This window comes from Bufo bufo, chromosome 6 (genome assembly GCF_905171765.1).
Source record: "Bufo bufo chromosome 6, aBufBuf1.1, whole genome shotgun sequence".
Lineage (NCBI taxonomy): Eukaryota > Metazoa > Chordata > Amphibia > Anura > Bufonidae > Bufo > Bufo bufo.
In genome coordinates this window covers 120,610,845-120,626,854 of record NC_053394.1, presented here as the reverse complement: position 1 = coordinate 120,626,854, position 16,010 = coordinate 120,610,845, and the positions used below count along the sequence as shown (strand labels likewise).

General features: G+C 41.7%; 1 protein-coding gene across 1 annotated transcript in view; it reads right to left on the bottom strand.

Annotated features, from left to right (window-relative positions):
- Positions 1-1,530: 1,530 nt before the first annotated feature.
- Positions 1,531-16,010, bottom strand: part of JPH2 (junctophilin 2) — a 133,730-nt gene continuing 119,250 nt past the window's right edge. The window contains exons 3-6 of the mRNA XM_040435370.1: positions 13,928-14,046; positions 11,638-12,563; positions 4,631-4,720; positions 1,531-2,471 (exon numbers count right to left, since the gene is read on the bottom strand). Coding sequence (XP_040291304.1) covers positions 4,640-4,720; positions 11,638-12,563; positions 13,928-14,046 — 1,126 coding nt within the window. The 3' untranslated portion in view covers positions 1,531-2,471; positions 4,631-4,639. The remainder of the gene's footprint in view (positions 2,472-4,630; positions 4,721-11,637; positions 12,564-13,927; positions 14,047-16,010) is intronic.

Sequence of the window (16,010 nt, the reverse complement as noted above, 5' to 3'; positions counted from 1 at the left end):
ACAAATTGTCTATAAATGGAGAAAGTTCTGCACTGCTGCTACTCTCCCTAGGAGTGGCCGTCCTATAAAGATGACTGCAAGAGCACAGCGCAGACTGCTCAATGAGGTGAAGAAGAATCCTAGAGTGTCAGCTAAAGACTTACAAAAGTCTCTGGCATATGCTAACATCCCTGCTAGCGAATCTATGATACGTAAAACACTAAACAAGAATGGATTTCACGGGAGGATACCACGGAGGAAACCACTGCTGTCCAAAAAAAAAACATTGCTGCACGTTTGCAGTTTGCACAAGAGCACCTGGATGTTCCACAGCAGTACTGGCAAAATATTCTGTGGACAGATGAAACCAAAGTTTAGTTGTTTAGAAGAAACAACAACACTATGTGTGGAGAAAAAGAGGCACAGCACACCAACATCAAAACCTCATCCCAACTGTGAAGTATGGTGGTGGGGGCATCATGGTTTGGGGCTGCTTTGCTGTGTCAGGGCCTGGACGGATTGCTATCATCGAAGGAAAAATGAATTCCCAAGTTTATCAAGACATTTTGCAGGAGAACTTAAGGCCATCTGTCCACCAGCTGAAGCTCAACAGAAGATTGGTGTTGCAACAGGACAACAACCCAAAACATAGCAGTCAATCAACAACATAATGGCTTAAGCAGAGGAAAATGTGCCTTCTGGAGTGGCCCAGTCAGAGTCCTGACCTCAACCCGATTGAGATGCTGTGACATGACCTCAAGAAAGCGATTCACACCCAACATCCCAAGAATATTGCTGAACTGAAACAGTTCTGTAAAGAGGAATGGTCAAGAATTACTCCTGACCGTTGTGCACATCTGATCTGCAACTACAGGAAACGTTTGGTTGAAGTTATTGCTGCCAAAGGAGGTTCAATCAGTTATTAAATCCAAGGGTTCACATACTTTTTCCACCTGCACTGTAAATGTTTACATGGTGTTTTCAATAAAAACATGGTAACATTTAATTCTTTGTGTGTTATTAGTTTAAGCAGACTGTGATTGTCTATTGTTGTGACTTAGATGAAGATCAGATCACATTTTATGACCAATTTGTGCAAAAATCCATATCATTCCAAAGGGTTCACATACTTTTTCTTGCAACTGTATATATGAGATAGATAGATAAATAGATAGATATAAAAACCAAAGCATACTGCATGTAAATAACTAAAGCTGGCCATACACATTAGATTGTCTATCAGCCGTGCTTGATCGACCATCAAATATGTATGGTGGCCCTCCAACTCTCTCACAACAGCTAATATTGGGGGAGAAAAGGATAAGGCAGGATGGATTCAATTGTCCAATCCTTTGGTTAGCGGTGAAATGAGTATGGGAGGGAGAGATAGCCGACAACTATTTTGTGTGTGGCCTGCTTGAGATGTAAAATAAGAACCTATCTATCAGTCTGTCGATCTGAACTTCTTCTCTCTCATATCTATCTGTCTATTCTATCTATCTATCTATCTATCTATCTATCTATCTATCTATCTATCTATCTATCTATCTATCTACTGTATCTAATATCTATCTATTTATTTATCTCTCTATCTATCTACCTGTCTATCTCATATATATCTATCTATCTCATATCTATCTATCTATTTATCTATCTATCATCTATCTATAATAGAATAAAAAACAGCAACTCGAATACTGAATAGCACACAGCTCACTGAACTATATTCAATTTTAAAACGCATGCAACATCCGCCGTCGCTGTCTGATCACCTGACGGATGACACGAGGGGGGGGAGTTTAATTAGCTGAAAGTGCAATTTGTTGATTCCTATTATTCCACACGTGCTTACAACATAGCGTACATCAATGTGCACCTCAGTTACTATTGTATTGTATTGCAGAAACATCTCTAGGACAAACCATTCACACATGCAAAGTCTATCTAGAAATTTCTATCCTTTAAGACATGGGGTTGGATTATGGTGTACAATGTTATATAGCAAGAAAACGTGTAAACATGTCATCTCCTGTCTGTTCCCTCCGACAGGCGATCGCCAACCTACACCCTGCACGCAGAAAATAAATACCCAGTAACCTGTCCAAACATTAAAGCTATACTTGTGCATCGGGTTTAGGGTTCTCCATGGCTACTGCTGGTCAACATGTCCATAGAAAGAACTCCGAACACCGAAGTTTCTGTGCTCGTATTCACAGACATAACTTTTTTTTTTTTTTTTTTTTACTTTTTGTTATCGTGCTATACCTCAACTTTATATCTTTCGTTGCAAACAAGACGGTGGAACACCTCAGTGCAATGCCACAGCGAAAAGAAGTAAAAAAATATCCATTGCACGGATAAAACGTTGAAGGATCGATCTATTGTCCCCCAGCTTCTTAATCGCCTGTCAAGGCACAAATCGGCTTTTTTTCCTGATGACTTCTTGTCACGTATCAGAAAGATTGATTGGAAAATTCCTAGACCCGTCATTCCTGCATAGGAAGAACACAACCACAAGTGACAAGATCTACGCATAATGCTACCATGAGTTATCAATAAATGCGGTATGAGACTAGAAACAGCACCACCTATATCCACAAGCCGTCTTTGGGAGTGCAGTACAGACCCACTGAAATGAATTGGGGATGAGCTGCAATACCAGTGACAGTCCACATACAGGAGTGGTGCTCATACTGAAAAAAAGCTGATCTCCTACAATCCCTTTAAAAGATATGTAGACTTTTGTAAGTTTTGATTTTATTGCTCTAGTTCAGGGGTGCACAACCTTTTTTGGTCTGAGGGCCACATTGTCACATCTCTCCAATTCAAGGTGGCGCAAAAAAAAAAATGCTGATCGGTGCTCCTTTGCATCTGCCTATTACATAAGCTGATACAAAGTGAATGGGGAGGAATGATCGCTACCACAGTTGTTCCTCCCCCTAATCAACATCAACAGCACATCCCTGCCCCCCAGTGGCCTGCAATAACCAGTAAGAACTTTCCTTTAGGGCTCATACAAACGACCATTGGATGTTTTGTGGTCTGAAAACATCCACAAAACACGGATACCGCCGTGTGCATTGCGCCTTTTCCGGAATGGAGCATCCAGCCCCTAATAAAACTTATGCTTATCCGTAATGTGGAAAAGATTAGGACATGTCACGTAAAAAAAGCAGACTGGATGCGGACAACAAACAGGTTTGTGTGAATGCCCTTACTAGTGGGAGAGGTGCTTATTGGTTAACCCTTTAATGGCCAGGCCTAAAAAGGCCTTGTTGTGGTTGTCAGGATTAAGAGCTGAACCCGGACATAAGCTGCCCTTCACACATTTAGCCTGTATCAGTGGAGCATCGGAGCATTTCTGGCTCTACGTTGCTCCCCCTTGCTCTGGCAGATCGCCGTGCTGCGCTCCTGGCAGAGCTCCTGACCTCTGTCCAGCAGGACGGGAGCCGCAAATAGGGGCCCTGTGGGTTGTGCACCCCTGCTCTAGTCCATCTAAAACCATACAAGAAGCAACTTTGACTGAACGTATCTAGAGCTCCTATGCAGACCCATATGTTTCCACGGTGACAGACTACAAATGAACCTTGTGTAGTCTGATCCTGCATTTCTGTACTCTGTCATCTGCCTCATCTGTTGCATAGGTCTACATGGGAGCTGTAGACACAAAAGGTAGGAGTATGAACCTGCAAAATGTATACTTTTGATTTGAATGTGAATGTAAAAGAAAACATGATACAAAAATGTTGGCATTACCATCAGGGCTTCCATACAGATCACAAAAGGATCCCAAAGAATGTTGAAATATCCTATCATTATGGGGTCCATTAGGCTTCCATTAAGGTTTCAGCGTTTTTCATGGCAAGAATTGTGCTGTAGACTAGGTTGTTCTCCTCATCAAAAAACACGGGAACCTCTGGTGGAATGTGACTTCCATGTATTACATGGATCATCTGGGGCTTCCAAAGTCAGGGCCTTTGTTAGCAGCTCTCCGCTCTGGTTTTTACAGTGGGTCCTGAGAGAGATACCTCCTTTCGGACATCCAAATGTCTTAGTAGAGTAGTAGTAGTAAAAGACAAAGCAGTGGTTATAGATCTCAAGACCTGGAGTAAGGGGTGCTTTGGAGGAGTATTCTGGTTATGTTACATTATCCTCACAGTATGGGGAATATAACTATTAGATCAGTGGGGTTCTTAACACTAGGATCCCCACCGATCATGAGAATGGAAGCCCCATACACCGTGGAGCTCCCAGAATTGAATGGAGAATGAGCCTGCTCTCAGTTGCTCCATTCATTACTATGGGAGTTCAGGACATAGCCAAACACTGTACTCTGTACTTGGCTATCTCTGGAACGCTAATAGAAATTAATGGAGCGGCTGTGCACATGCCCAACTGGCTGCTCTGTTCAATTCTGGAAGCTTTGTTCATTTCAGACAGCTCCACAGGGTATGAGGTAGGATCCCCACCAATCAAATAGTTATCTTCTATCTTGTGGGGATAACGTAACATAACTGGAATACTCAAGAGTAGAAATCCCAGAGAGAATATGCAATATTTCTAAAATTTTACGTTTTGATGTATAATATGACTTATAAGACATTAAAAATGAAAGGAGCCATAATTCAATACTCTGGAAGGTAATACTTACTTTTATTCTTCATGTCAGTAGATGTACAAATAGGATAGACAGACCAATATTCAGTAATATTACCATGCAGATCATTATTGTATCTGGTCTCTGCAATACAAACAGTGACACCATATGAAGTGCAATTAGTCTTATATAATTTTTTATATATTTGTAGCATAAATCTGGGGCACCAATTCAACTTTTACATCTACATTGGATATCCTCCCCTTAAATAGGTTTTACATAAGTCCAAAATTCTGTGCTGAATAATCTCTTTTAATAACTTATAGTGGCCAGGGGTCTGCTTTTCTAATAAACAGCACTAAATCCCCTACAAAGACGATTACGGTAAATAATAAAATTCAGACTGCCTGCAGCTGCCACTAGAGGGAGCTCAGGGCACACAATTTAAACCTTGAACTTAATAATAAAACAGTATACAGTAAGCTCCTCATCTTCCACTAGTGGCAATTTCAGGCAGCTTTAAAAGGAGTTCTCCCATCTGGACATTTATGATATAGATATATATTGTGATACAGTGAGGGGAATGGTCTGGGAAAACAGGTATTTTCCTCCCAGTGTGTGCTGCTGGGCTGATTTGCAGCCAGGTGGGGTCAAATACCAGACTGGATTTTAATTGCTGGTCCTGGGTTTTGGCAGCACCTGGCTGTCCTTAAATAGGCAGCTGGGCTCATCAGTAGGATCTCCATGTTAGGATCTGAGGCTTGGTGGCAGGTTGGAGGGCTGAGACCGATGGGCCGAGGAAACAGGCCCCCTAAAGCCTGCCGTGGACTGCTGGAGGCAGAACTGACATCAAGGTGACTTGTCTTATATGAACTTTCCAATTTGTGTGAAGTAACACCAAGATGTACTTTCCATTGTGTGTGAAGTAAACAGCAAGACTGTAAAGTAACGCATTGTTTTGTGCATTTGCCTTAAGTGTGAATAAACACTGAAGTTTTGAGTTAAGAACTTGTCTTTTGCCTCTGTACTGTGACTGCTTACCCTGCCTCTGTACTGCGACTGCTTATCTACCAGAGCGAAACCCCACTATATATATATATATATATATATATATATATATATACACAGTCAGGTCCATAAATATTGGGACAGCAACACAATTGTAACATTTTTGGCTCTACAGGGAGTGCAGAATTATTAGGCAAGTTGTATTTTTGAGGATTAATTTTATTATTGAACAACAACCATGTTCTCAATGAACCCAAAAAACTCATTAATATCAAAGCTGAATATTTTTGGAAGTAGTTTTTAGTTTGTTTTTAGTTTTAGCTATTTTAGGGGGATATCTGTGTGTGCAGGTGACTATTACTGTACATAATTATTAGGCGACTTAACAAAAAACATATATATACCCATTTCAATTCTTTATTTTTACCAGTGAAACCAATATAACATCTCAACATTCACAAATATCCATTTCTGACATTCAAAAACAAAACAAAAACAAATCAGTGACCAATATAGCCACCTTTCTTTGCAAGGATACTCAAAAGCCTGCCATCCATGGATTCTGTCAGTGTTTTGATCTGTTCACCATCAACATTGCGTGCAGCAGCAACCACAGCCTCCCAAACACTGTTCAGAGAGGTGTACTGTTTTCCCTCCTTGTAAATCTCACATTTGATGATGGACCACAGGTTCTCAATGGGGTTCAGATCAGGTGAACAAGGAGGCCATGTCATTAGATTTTCTTCTTTTATACCCTTTCTTGCCAGCCACGCTGTGGAGTACTTGGACGCGTGTGATGGAGCATTGTCCTGCATGAAAATCATGTTTTTCTTGAAGGATGCAGACTTCTTCCTGTAGCACTGCTTGAAGAAGGTGTCTTCCAGAAACTGGCAGTAGGACTGGGAGTTGAGCTTGACTCCATCCTCAACCCGAAAAGGCCCCACAAGCTCATCTTTGATGATACCAGCCCAAACCAGTACTCCACCTCCACCTTGCTGGCGTCTGAGTCGGACTGGAGCTCTCTGCCCTTTACCAATCCAGCCACGGGCCCATCCATCTGGCCCATTAAGACTCACTCTCATTTCATCAGTCCATAAAACCTTAGAAAAATCAGTCTTGAGATATTTCTTGGCCCAGTCTTGACGTTTCAGCTTGTGTGTCTTGTTCAGTGGTGGTCGTCTTTCAGCCTTTCTTACCTTGGCCATGTCTGTGAGTATTGCACACCTTGTGCTTTTGGGCACTCCAGTGATGTTGCAGCTCTGAAATATGGCCAAACTGGTGGCAAGTGGCATCTTGGCAGCTGCACGCTTGACTTTTCTCAGTTCATGGGCAGTTATTTTGCGCCTTGGTTTTTCCACACGCTTCTTGCGACCCTGTTGACTATTTTGAATGAAACGCTTGATTGTTCGATGATCACGCTTCAGAAGCTTTGCAATTTTAAGAGTGCTGCATCCCTCTGCAAAATATCTCACTATTTTTGACTTTTCTGAGCCTGTCAAGTCCTTCTTTTGACCCATTTTGCCAAAGGAAAGGAAGTTGCCTAATAATTATGCACACCTAATATAGGGTGTTGATGTCATTAGACCACACCCCTTCTCATTACAGAGATGCACATCACCTAATATGCTTAATTGGTAGTAGGCTTTCGAGCCTATACAGCTTGGAGTAAGACAACATGCATAAAGAGAATGATGTGGTCAAAATACTCATTTGCCTAATAATTCTGCACGCAGTGTATACACCACCACAATGGATTTGAAATGAAACGAACAAGATGTGCTTTAACTGCAGACTGTCAGCTTTAATTTGAGGGTATTTACATCCAAAGCAGGTGAACGGTGTAGGAATTACAACAGTTTGCATATGTGCCTCCCACTTGTTAAGGAACCAAAAGTAATGGGACAATTGGCTTCCCAGCTGTTCCATAGCCAGGTGTGTGTTATTCACTCATTATCCCAATTACAATGAGCAGATAAAATGTCCAGAGTTCATTTCAAGTGTGCTATTTGCATTTGGAATCTGTTGCTGTCAACTCTCAAGATGAGATCCAAAGAGCTGTCACTATCAGTGAAGAGATAGCAAAAACATTAGGCGTGGCCAAAACAACTGTTTGGAACATTCTTAAAAAGAAGGAACGCACCGGTAAGCTCAGCAACACCAAAAGACCCGGAAGACCACGGAAAACAACTGTGGTGGATGACCGAAGAATTCTTTCTCTGGTGAAGAAAACACCCTTCACAACAGTTGGCCAGATCAAGAAAACTCTCCAGGAGGTAGGTGTATGTGTGTCAAAGTCAACAATCAAGAGCAGACTTCACCAGAGTGAATACATAGGGTTCACCACAAGATGTAAACCATTGGTGAGCCTCAAAAACAGGAAGGCCAGATTAGAGTTTGCCAAACAGCATCTAAAAAAGCCTTCACAGTTCTGGAACAACATCCTATGGACAGATGAGACCAAGATCAACTTGTACCAGAGTGATGGGAAGAGAAGAGTATGGAGAAGGAAAGGAACTGCTCATGATCCTAAACATACCACCTCATCAGTAAAACATGGTGGTCGTAGTGTCATGGCGTGGGCATGTATGGCTGCCAATGGAACTGGTTCTCTTGTATTTATTGATGATGTGACTGCTGACAAAAGCAGCAGGATGAATTCTGAAGTATTTCGGGCAATGTTATCTGCTCATATTCAGCCAAATGCTTCAGAACTCATTGGACGGCGCTTCACAGTGCAGATGGACAATGACCCAAAGCATACTGCAAAAGCAACCAAAGAGTTTTTTAAGGGAAAGAAGTGGAATGTTATGCAATGGCCAAGTCAATCACCTGACCGGAATCAGATGGAGCATGCATTTTACTTGCTGAAGACAAAACTGAAGGGAAATGCCCCAAGAACAAGCAGAAACTGAAGACAGTTGCAGTAGAGGCCTGGCTGAGCATCACCAGGGATGAAACCCAGCATCTGGTGATGTTGATGCGTTCCAGACTTCAGGCTGTAATTGACTGCAAAGGATTTGCAACCAAGTATTAAAAAGTGAAAGTTTGATTTATGATTATGATTATTATTACTCATTACTTATTATTATTATCTCATTACTTTTGGTCCCTTAACAAGTGGGAGGCACATATGCAAACTGTTGTAATTCCTACACCGTTCACCTGATTTGGATGTAAATCCCCTCAAATTAAAGCTGACAGTCTGCAGTTAAAGCGCATCTTGTTTGTTTAATTTCAAATCCATCGTGGTGGTGCATAGAGCCAAAAATTTTAGAATTGTGTCGATGTCCCAATACTTATGGACCTGACTGTATATATATATATATATATATATATATATATACACACACACACACACACATATACACAGTTGTTTTCAAAATAATAGCAATGAATAAAGCTCAAAATCCTTCTAATAGCTTTTATTTCCATACACGCAAATGCATTGGGAACACTACACATTGTATTCCAAATCAAAATATGAAGAAAAATATATCAAATGTGTGTGTTCCTCTAAAAAAAATTAAGAAAAGTGAATATTAGCAGTGTTTGTACAGGTGAAACTCGAAAAATTAAAATATTGTGCAAAAATCCATTTATTTCAGTAATGCAAATTCAAAGGAATTGCATTAATGCAGCTTAAAATTAGAATTTTGTGAAAAGGTTCAATATTCTAGGCTCAAAGTGTCACACTCTAGTCAGCTAATTAATCCATACCCCCTGAGCAAAGGGTATCTCAAAATTGAAATTTGGGGGTTTCATAAGTGTAAGCCATAATTATCCAAATTATAACAAATAAAGGCTTGAAATATCTCGCTTTGCATGTAATGAGTCTATCTCATATATTAGTTTCACCTTTTAAGTTGCATTACTGAAATAAATAAATTTTGCATGATATTCAAAATTTTCTGTTTCACCTGTATTCTTTACAAATTCAAACATTCACTTTATAAACTGAAAAATGTTTGAAGATTTTGCTTCCTTTGAATCACTTAACTAATATTTAGTTGTATAACCACTGTTTCTGAGAACTGCTGTACATCTGTGTTGCATGGAGTCAACCAACTTCTGGCCCCTGTGAACAGGTACTCCAGCCCAGGATGATTGGACTACATTCCACAGTTCTTCTCTATTTCTTGGTTTTGCCTCAGAAACTTTATTTTTGATGTCACCCAACAAGTTTTCTATTGGATTAAGATCCGGGGATTGGGCTGGCCACTCCATAACGTCAATCTTGTTGGTCTGGAACCAAGATGTTGCACGTTTACTGGTGTGTTTGGGGTCGTTATCTTGTTGGAACACCCATTTCAAGGGCATTTCCTCTTCAGCATAAGGCAGCATGACCTCTTCAAGTATTCTGATGTATTCAAACTGATCCATGATCCCTGGTATGTGATAAATAGGCCCAACACCTTAGTATGAGAAACATCCCCATATCATGATGCTTGCGCCACCATGCTTCACTGTCTTCACTGTGTACTGTGGCTTGAATTCAGTGTTCGGGGGTCGTCTGACAAACTGTCTTCGGCCACTAGACCCAAAAAGTAATCAGTCCACAAAATGTTGCGCCATTTCTCTTTAGTCCAGTCAATGTGCTCTTTGACAAATTGTAACCTCTTCAGCACATGTCTTTTTTTTCAACAGTGGGACTTTGCGGGGGCTTCTTGCAGATAGCTTGGCTTCACATAGGCGTCTTCTAATTGTAACAGTACTCACAGGTAACTTTAGACCTTCTTTGATCTTCCTGGAGCTGATTGTTGGCTGAGTTCTTGCCATTTTGGCTATTCTTCTATCCTTTTGAATGGTAGTTTTTCGCTTTCTTCCACGTCTTTCAGATTTTGGTTGCCATTTTAAAGCATTTGAAATCATTTTATCTGATCAGCCTATCCTTTTCTGCACTTCTTTATATGTTTTCCCCTCTCCAATCAACTTTTTAATCAAGGTACGCTGTTCTTCTGAACAATGTCTGGAACGACCCATTTTCATCAGAATTTCAGAGAGAGATGTACTGTAACCAGCATGTACAACATTTGCTGCCTTCCTTCCTTAAAAAAGGGCAATAATTGCCACCTGTTTTTCAAAGAATGAATGACCTCACTCACTAACTGAACTCCACACTGCTTATTTTGAACATGCCCCTTTCAATTAGTGATTCAATTACACAGAATCAACAGCATACATGTCTGTTGGATTTCTATTACTCTACTACATCTGCTAGTAAATTATTTGCCATGTAGAAATATCATTTTTACCAAAAACAGTGATTGATCAGGTTAGTGATGTCTGACTGCTATTATTTTGAACACAACTGTGTATATATATATATATATATATATATATATATATATATAAATATATAGTCCAGAAAATAAACGGCACTTCAGTAGGTCATGAACAAATAATTCCTTTATTCACCCGTGCGGTACAACGTTTCGGCTCAATACTAGAGCCTTTTTCAAGCTCTTTTCTGGACTATTTATTGGGGTAAGAAGCCTATTCCCTCAAGAACGTGCACCCAACCTTTCACTTTTTGCCAGTGCCGCCATTTTTCTCTGATATATATATATATATATATATATATATATATACATAACTCAGCATATAATGGATCTAAAAATCTAAAATTAACATGGTGGACATATTAAAGCTGTTGTGCAGTGTTATGATATTGATGATGCAAGCCTTCTGTCCTCTTTAAACGGGTTATCCAAGTTTAAATAACCCCCTCTAGCGTGCCCAGCCCTGTGACCCTGCACATACTAACCTACGGTCCCCAATGCTGGTTTCCTTCAGGAGCACTCCACGGCAGCGGCTACATCTACCCTGGCAGGGGAGATGCAGCCACCCGCACTCGCATGACCCCCACCAATCTGATATTGAAGACTGACCCTGATGATAGGTCATTAATATTATGACGCTGCATAACTCCATTAAGACTGGGGTGTTTCACCAAGACCTGATGGCTTAAGTCCCAGATCTCATGGCTTTAGACTACTTTCAACAGAACTGAGAAAACTATGATAAAGCAAGCATATGTCATACACCAAACCTACCTCTTCATTTTCTTCTTCTGGTTTTGCAGCAGCTGCTGCTGCCTGGGCACCCTTTTTAACCAAGCTCTTAGGTTCAAACTTAGTCAATGCCTTGGACTCAGTCTTCGCTAGAGCTTTGGGTTCAGGTTTTTGAGCAGCAGGTTTGGGTGTAACTTTTGGCTCTGCTTTAGTAGGAGTTGCTTTCTGTCCAAACTTTGGTTCAGTCTTCTGAATAGTTTTGGGCTCATATTTATGGATTATCTTGGTCTCACTCTTGGCTTCTAAAACGTTCACATCCAGCCTGTTTTCTTCGCTGGGTTTAACTTTGAAATCTTTTTTGGGGGGTTCTATAGCAGCCTTTTGTTCTTGGATTTTTTGAGAAGGTAAAATGTCCTTCTTGTCATCTTTCAAATCTGGAGTTATTGACTTGGTTGGTGTTACTGGTGATGGGAATGCTTTTTCCTCATAATCCAGTGGAGGAGTCACTGGGGAGGTCCGTACAGCATAGCTATGATAGCCCTTGTGAAACTCAATATCTGAATCTGATGACTTGTTTCCCAACCGTTCAAGTGGTTTCATCTGGCTTTCAAATTTGCTGGTCACATCTGCAGACATTCTTTGGTTACTTGGCTTGGATGGGCTGTAAGATGGGGAGGCAGCCTGACCACGAGTTTGTTCCCCATTCCAGTTCCGAGGAGTCAGTAACCTCTCCTTCTGGGAGCTTGTTCTAAGTCTTTTGGCATCTGGTGGAGTTGCAGCCATTGGTGGGGATGGGGTTCGTACTGGGGAGACATCCTGGGAAGTTAGTTTATCTGGAACCTGAGGACTTTCAGAAGGCATTGGTGCAGGTGGCTCTTCATTGGCTGCACTCGCTTGTTCTTTCAGTTCCATGGGTTCCGCATTTTCAATGATTTCCTGCATTAGCTTTCTTTTTATGTACTCTGGCCCTAAAATGAATGAAGCATAGTTATTAGCATATGCCAGTTTGCATGGTATTGGAAAAAAGAAACAGGGACACTCTTGGTCACAGCCAGGTTGTCTTTAGTATTACAGCTCAGTCACATAGTATTTTGCACAATTCAAGCTGATTACAAGGTGTCCCACTACAGAGACACCATAGAGCAGGTGCAAATTATGAGGGAACCCCACGATAAGTGTTCAACTTTCCAGTATGAACAAATAAAGCATTACAACATTTTCAGGGGGCTGTAATGCATAAAAATGCATAGTGCTCCAGAGAGAGATAGTACCCTTTATAGCCATTCTGGAGAATGATTATTTACTAATGAGTGCTGCTCATACAGTACCCCAGACCTCGGGGTATTTGCAAAGTTTGGTTTGTTAGGTAATGTTTGTAATTGTATGTCATGTTTGCACTGTATACTAGAAGGTAAGGTATGGTTGGCATATGGATGGGGTAACCACTCCATTCCTCCCCTCTTTGTAGAAGTGGGCTGGTTCTACTTCCTGTCAGGAGAGTAAAATCTTAGCTAGGACAGTGAGGATTGAGGAAGTATGTTCTATTGCTCCTACTCCTAGGGCCTTTGGGATCAGAGAACTAGCTCATCTGTGAGACCACTAATCCAGAGAGAATGAAGGATCAAAAAATTACTGATATCTGCAAAACAGTGCTTGCAGTCAGCAGAGTGACCCGCTACTACAGTTATACAGACCCTTCTGCATGTGAGGGACTATGGCTCTGACACCCATCACATAGATTACTTCCAGGCCAGGCCAATTCGTAAAAACCTGCATTACACAGTGGGCACCTACATCTACAAATACCAGCTTATTGCTGTTAGCCAGAGGTTCAGATGAAAGGCATTGGCAAGATAGCATACTAGAGGTGACATTATCAGCTACTTTGCCAGCCTCCGTACTTCATTATCTGGAGAGAGAAATTGCACTGTATATACCTACTCCTGCATGTACCACAACCCCTATCTTGCAGTAAGTAAAGAGAGAATTTTACTCTTCAACTTCTGACCTTATTCCTTATACCACCTTTTAAATGCATAGATCCCCAGGGAGCAACGGGCCTGAGGGTGTAAAATGTGACACATCATCATCAAGGTCACTACCACTCCCATTCTCTGCACTGGCCTCTCAGGGGCTCGCTGCATTCCGACTTGCTATAGGCAGTGCAGAGGTTACAGTATCATCTGTGGCATGAAGGACACTAATACTATAAATGACTCTTGGTTTTATGGGTTCTGTCACAGATTTTGCATTGGAGTCCAGGAGATGAAATCTCTAATACGTAAATATATAGGCATTCATTAGGTACCACTTGGGGCTTTCAGTAAGGTACCTGGCTGGTAGAAGTCTGGAGAGAGCTCTCTTGCCATAGTTCTTGAAATGCTGGATTCGTTGTTAGCTGCTTGTGCTGCCTGCTCAGCTCCATCTGCTTTGGCTTTGGCATGAGCTGTCCTAAGAGAAAAATATAACATCAGTGAGGACGTATTGTATTTATCCCTAATTTTATATTACCATATTTTCTGCGTTATGTTCAGGATAGGGATGAATGAGACAATGAACATTTTGGCATATCTGGCTATATGGCCATAGGGAGGCATCCAATATATACAGTACAGTTTTACTATGACTGCATTAGGATATGTCCACGCTTTGCCTATATATATATATATATATACCATTCATTTACCTTTCATTTACTTGGGTATTGTGTTATGTTTTGATTATTAGTATATTGTGATTATTGACCTCCATCATGTACAGTACATTCACCATATAATAGTAATCTCAACTCAGATGTTTATGGTATATCAACAGGATGCCAAAATCTTTTAAGGGTACTTTCACACTTGCGGCAGAGGATTCCTGGAGGCAGTTCCGTCACCGGAACTGCCTGCCGGATCCGCCAATCCAGACGCAAACTGATGGCATTTGTCAGACGGATCCGGATGCAGATCCGTCTGACAAATGCATTGAAATACCGGATCCGTCTCTCTAGTCTCATCTGGAAAAATGGATCCGGTATTAATTTTTTTTGCATTTTTAAAGGTCTGCGCATGCGCAGACCGGAAAGCCGGGTCCGTTTTGCCGGAACACTTAATGCTTGATCCGGCATTAATGCATTTCAATGTAAATGAATGCCGGATCCGGCATTCCGGCAAGTGTTCAGTATTTTTGGCCGGAGAGAAAACTGCAGCATTCTGTGGTATTTTCTCCGTCCAAAAAACTTAAGGGGGACTGAACTTATGCATCCTGAAAGGAATGCTCTCCATTCAGAATGCATTAGGATAAAACTGATCAGGTTTTTTTCAGTATTGAGCTCCTGTGACGGAACTCCATACCGGAAAACAAAAACGCTAGTGTGAAAGTATCCTAATAGATATGGCTATCAGCTTTGGAACCTGCATTTAGAGTAAATGTGAGATGTGAAACCAGTGCTGCACAGTGAGCTCGAGTATTTCCACAAAAGCAATCCACCTCCAGCAGCTTGGACGCAAAAACAAGGAGGACAATTTGAGGCAGGATAGCCTTAAGCTAAACGTCGTTTCGGCGCATTGCCGGAGCCGACATTTAGCTTTTTCTGAATGGTTACCATGGCTGCCGGGACGCTAAAGTCCTGGCAGCCATGGTAAAGTGTAGTGGGGAGCGGGGGAGCAGTGTACTTACCGTCCGTGCAGCTCCCCGGGCGCTCCAGAGTGACGTCAGGGCGCCCCAAGCGCATGGATCATGTGATCGCATTGGACACGTCATCCATGCGCATGGGGCGCTCTGACGTCATTCTGGAGCGCCCCGGGAGCCGCACGGACTGTAAGTATACCGCTCCCCTGCTCCCCGCTCCTACTATGGCAACCAGGACTTTAATAGCGTCCTGGCTGCCATAGTAACACTGAAAGCATTTTGAAGACGGTTCCGTCTTCAAATGCTTTCAGTACACTTGCGTTTTTCCGGATCCGGAGTGTAATTCCGGCAAGTGGAGTGCACGCCGGATCCGGACAACGCAAGTGTAAAAGAGGCCTTACCTGACTTCACCTGTTTCTGAGGAGTCATTTGACCCTTTTTGCCGCTGCTAAATGACTGTGCAGTGGAGAATATATGGCCAGATGTTTCTTAGCCTACTGAATGCCACCCAGAAGGTGATTCATTGTGCTCTTTGTTCCACATTATTATGGCATCTGTGCAACCCTAATGTAACAGGACATATCCTGGTGACAGTTTCAATTTAAAGGTACATGTTAAAGGGGTTGGCCCATCTGGGACATTGATGGTATATCACTAGCATATGCGGGCAGGGGCCCTGAAAAAAAAAATAATAATAAAAGTGGACACACTTTGTAGTTGGGTCCAAACTGACAGAAGGCTTGGCCAAAAAGATAGGCAGGGCCAGTGATACCATACTGTGGCACATTATACCACCCCAG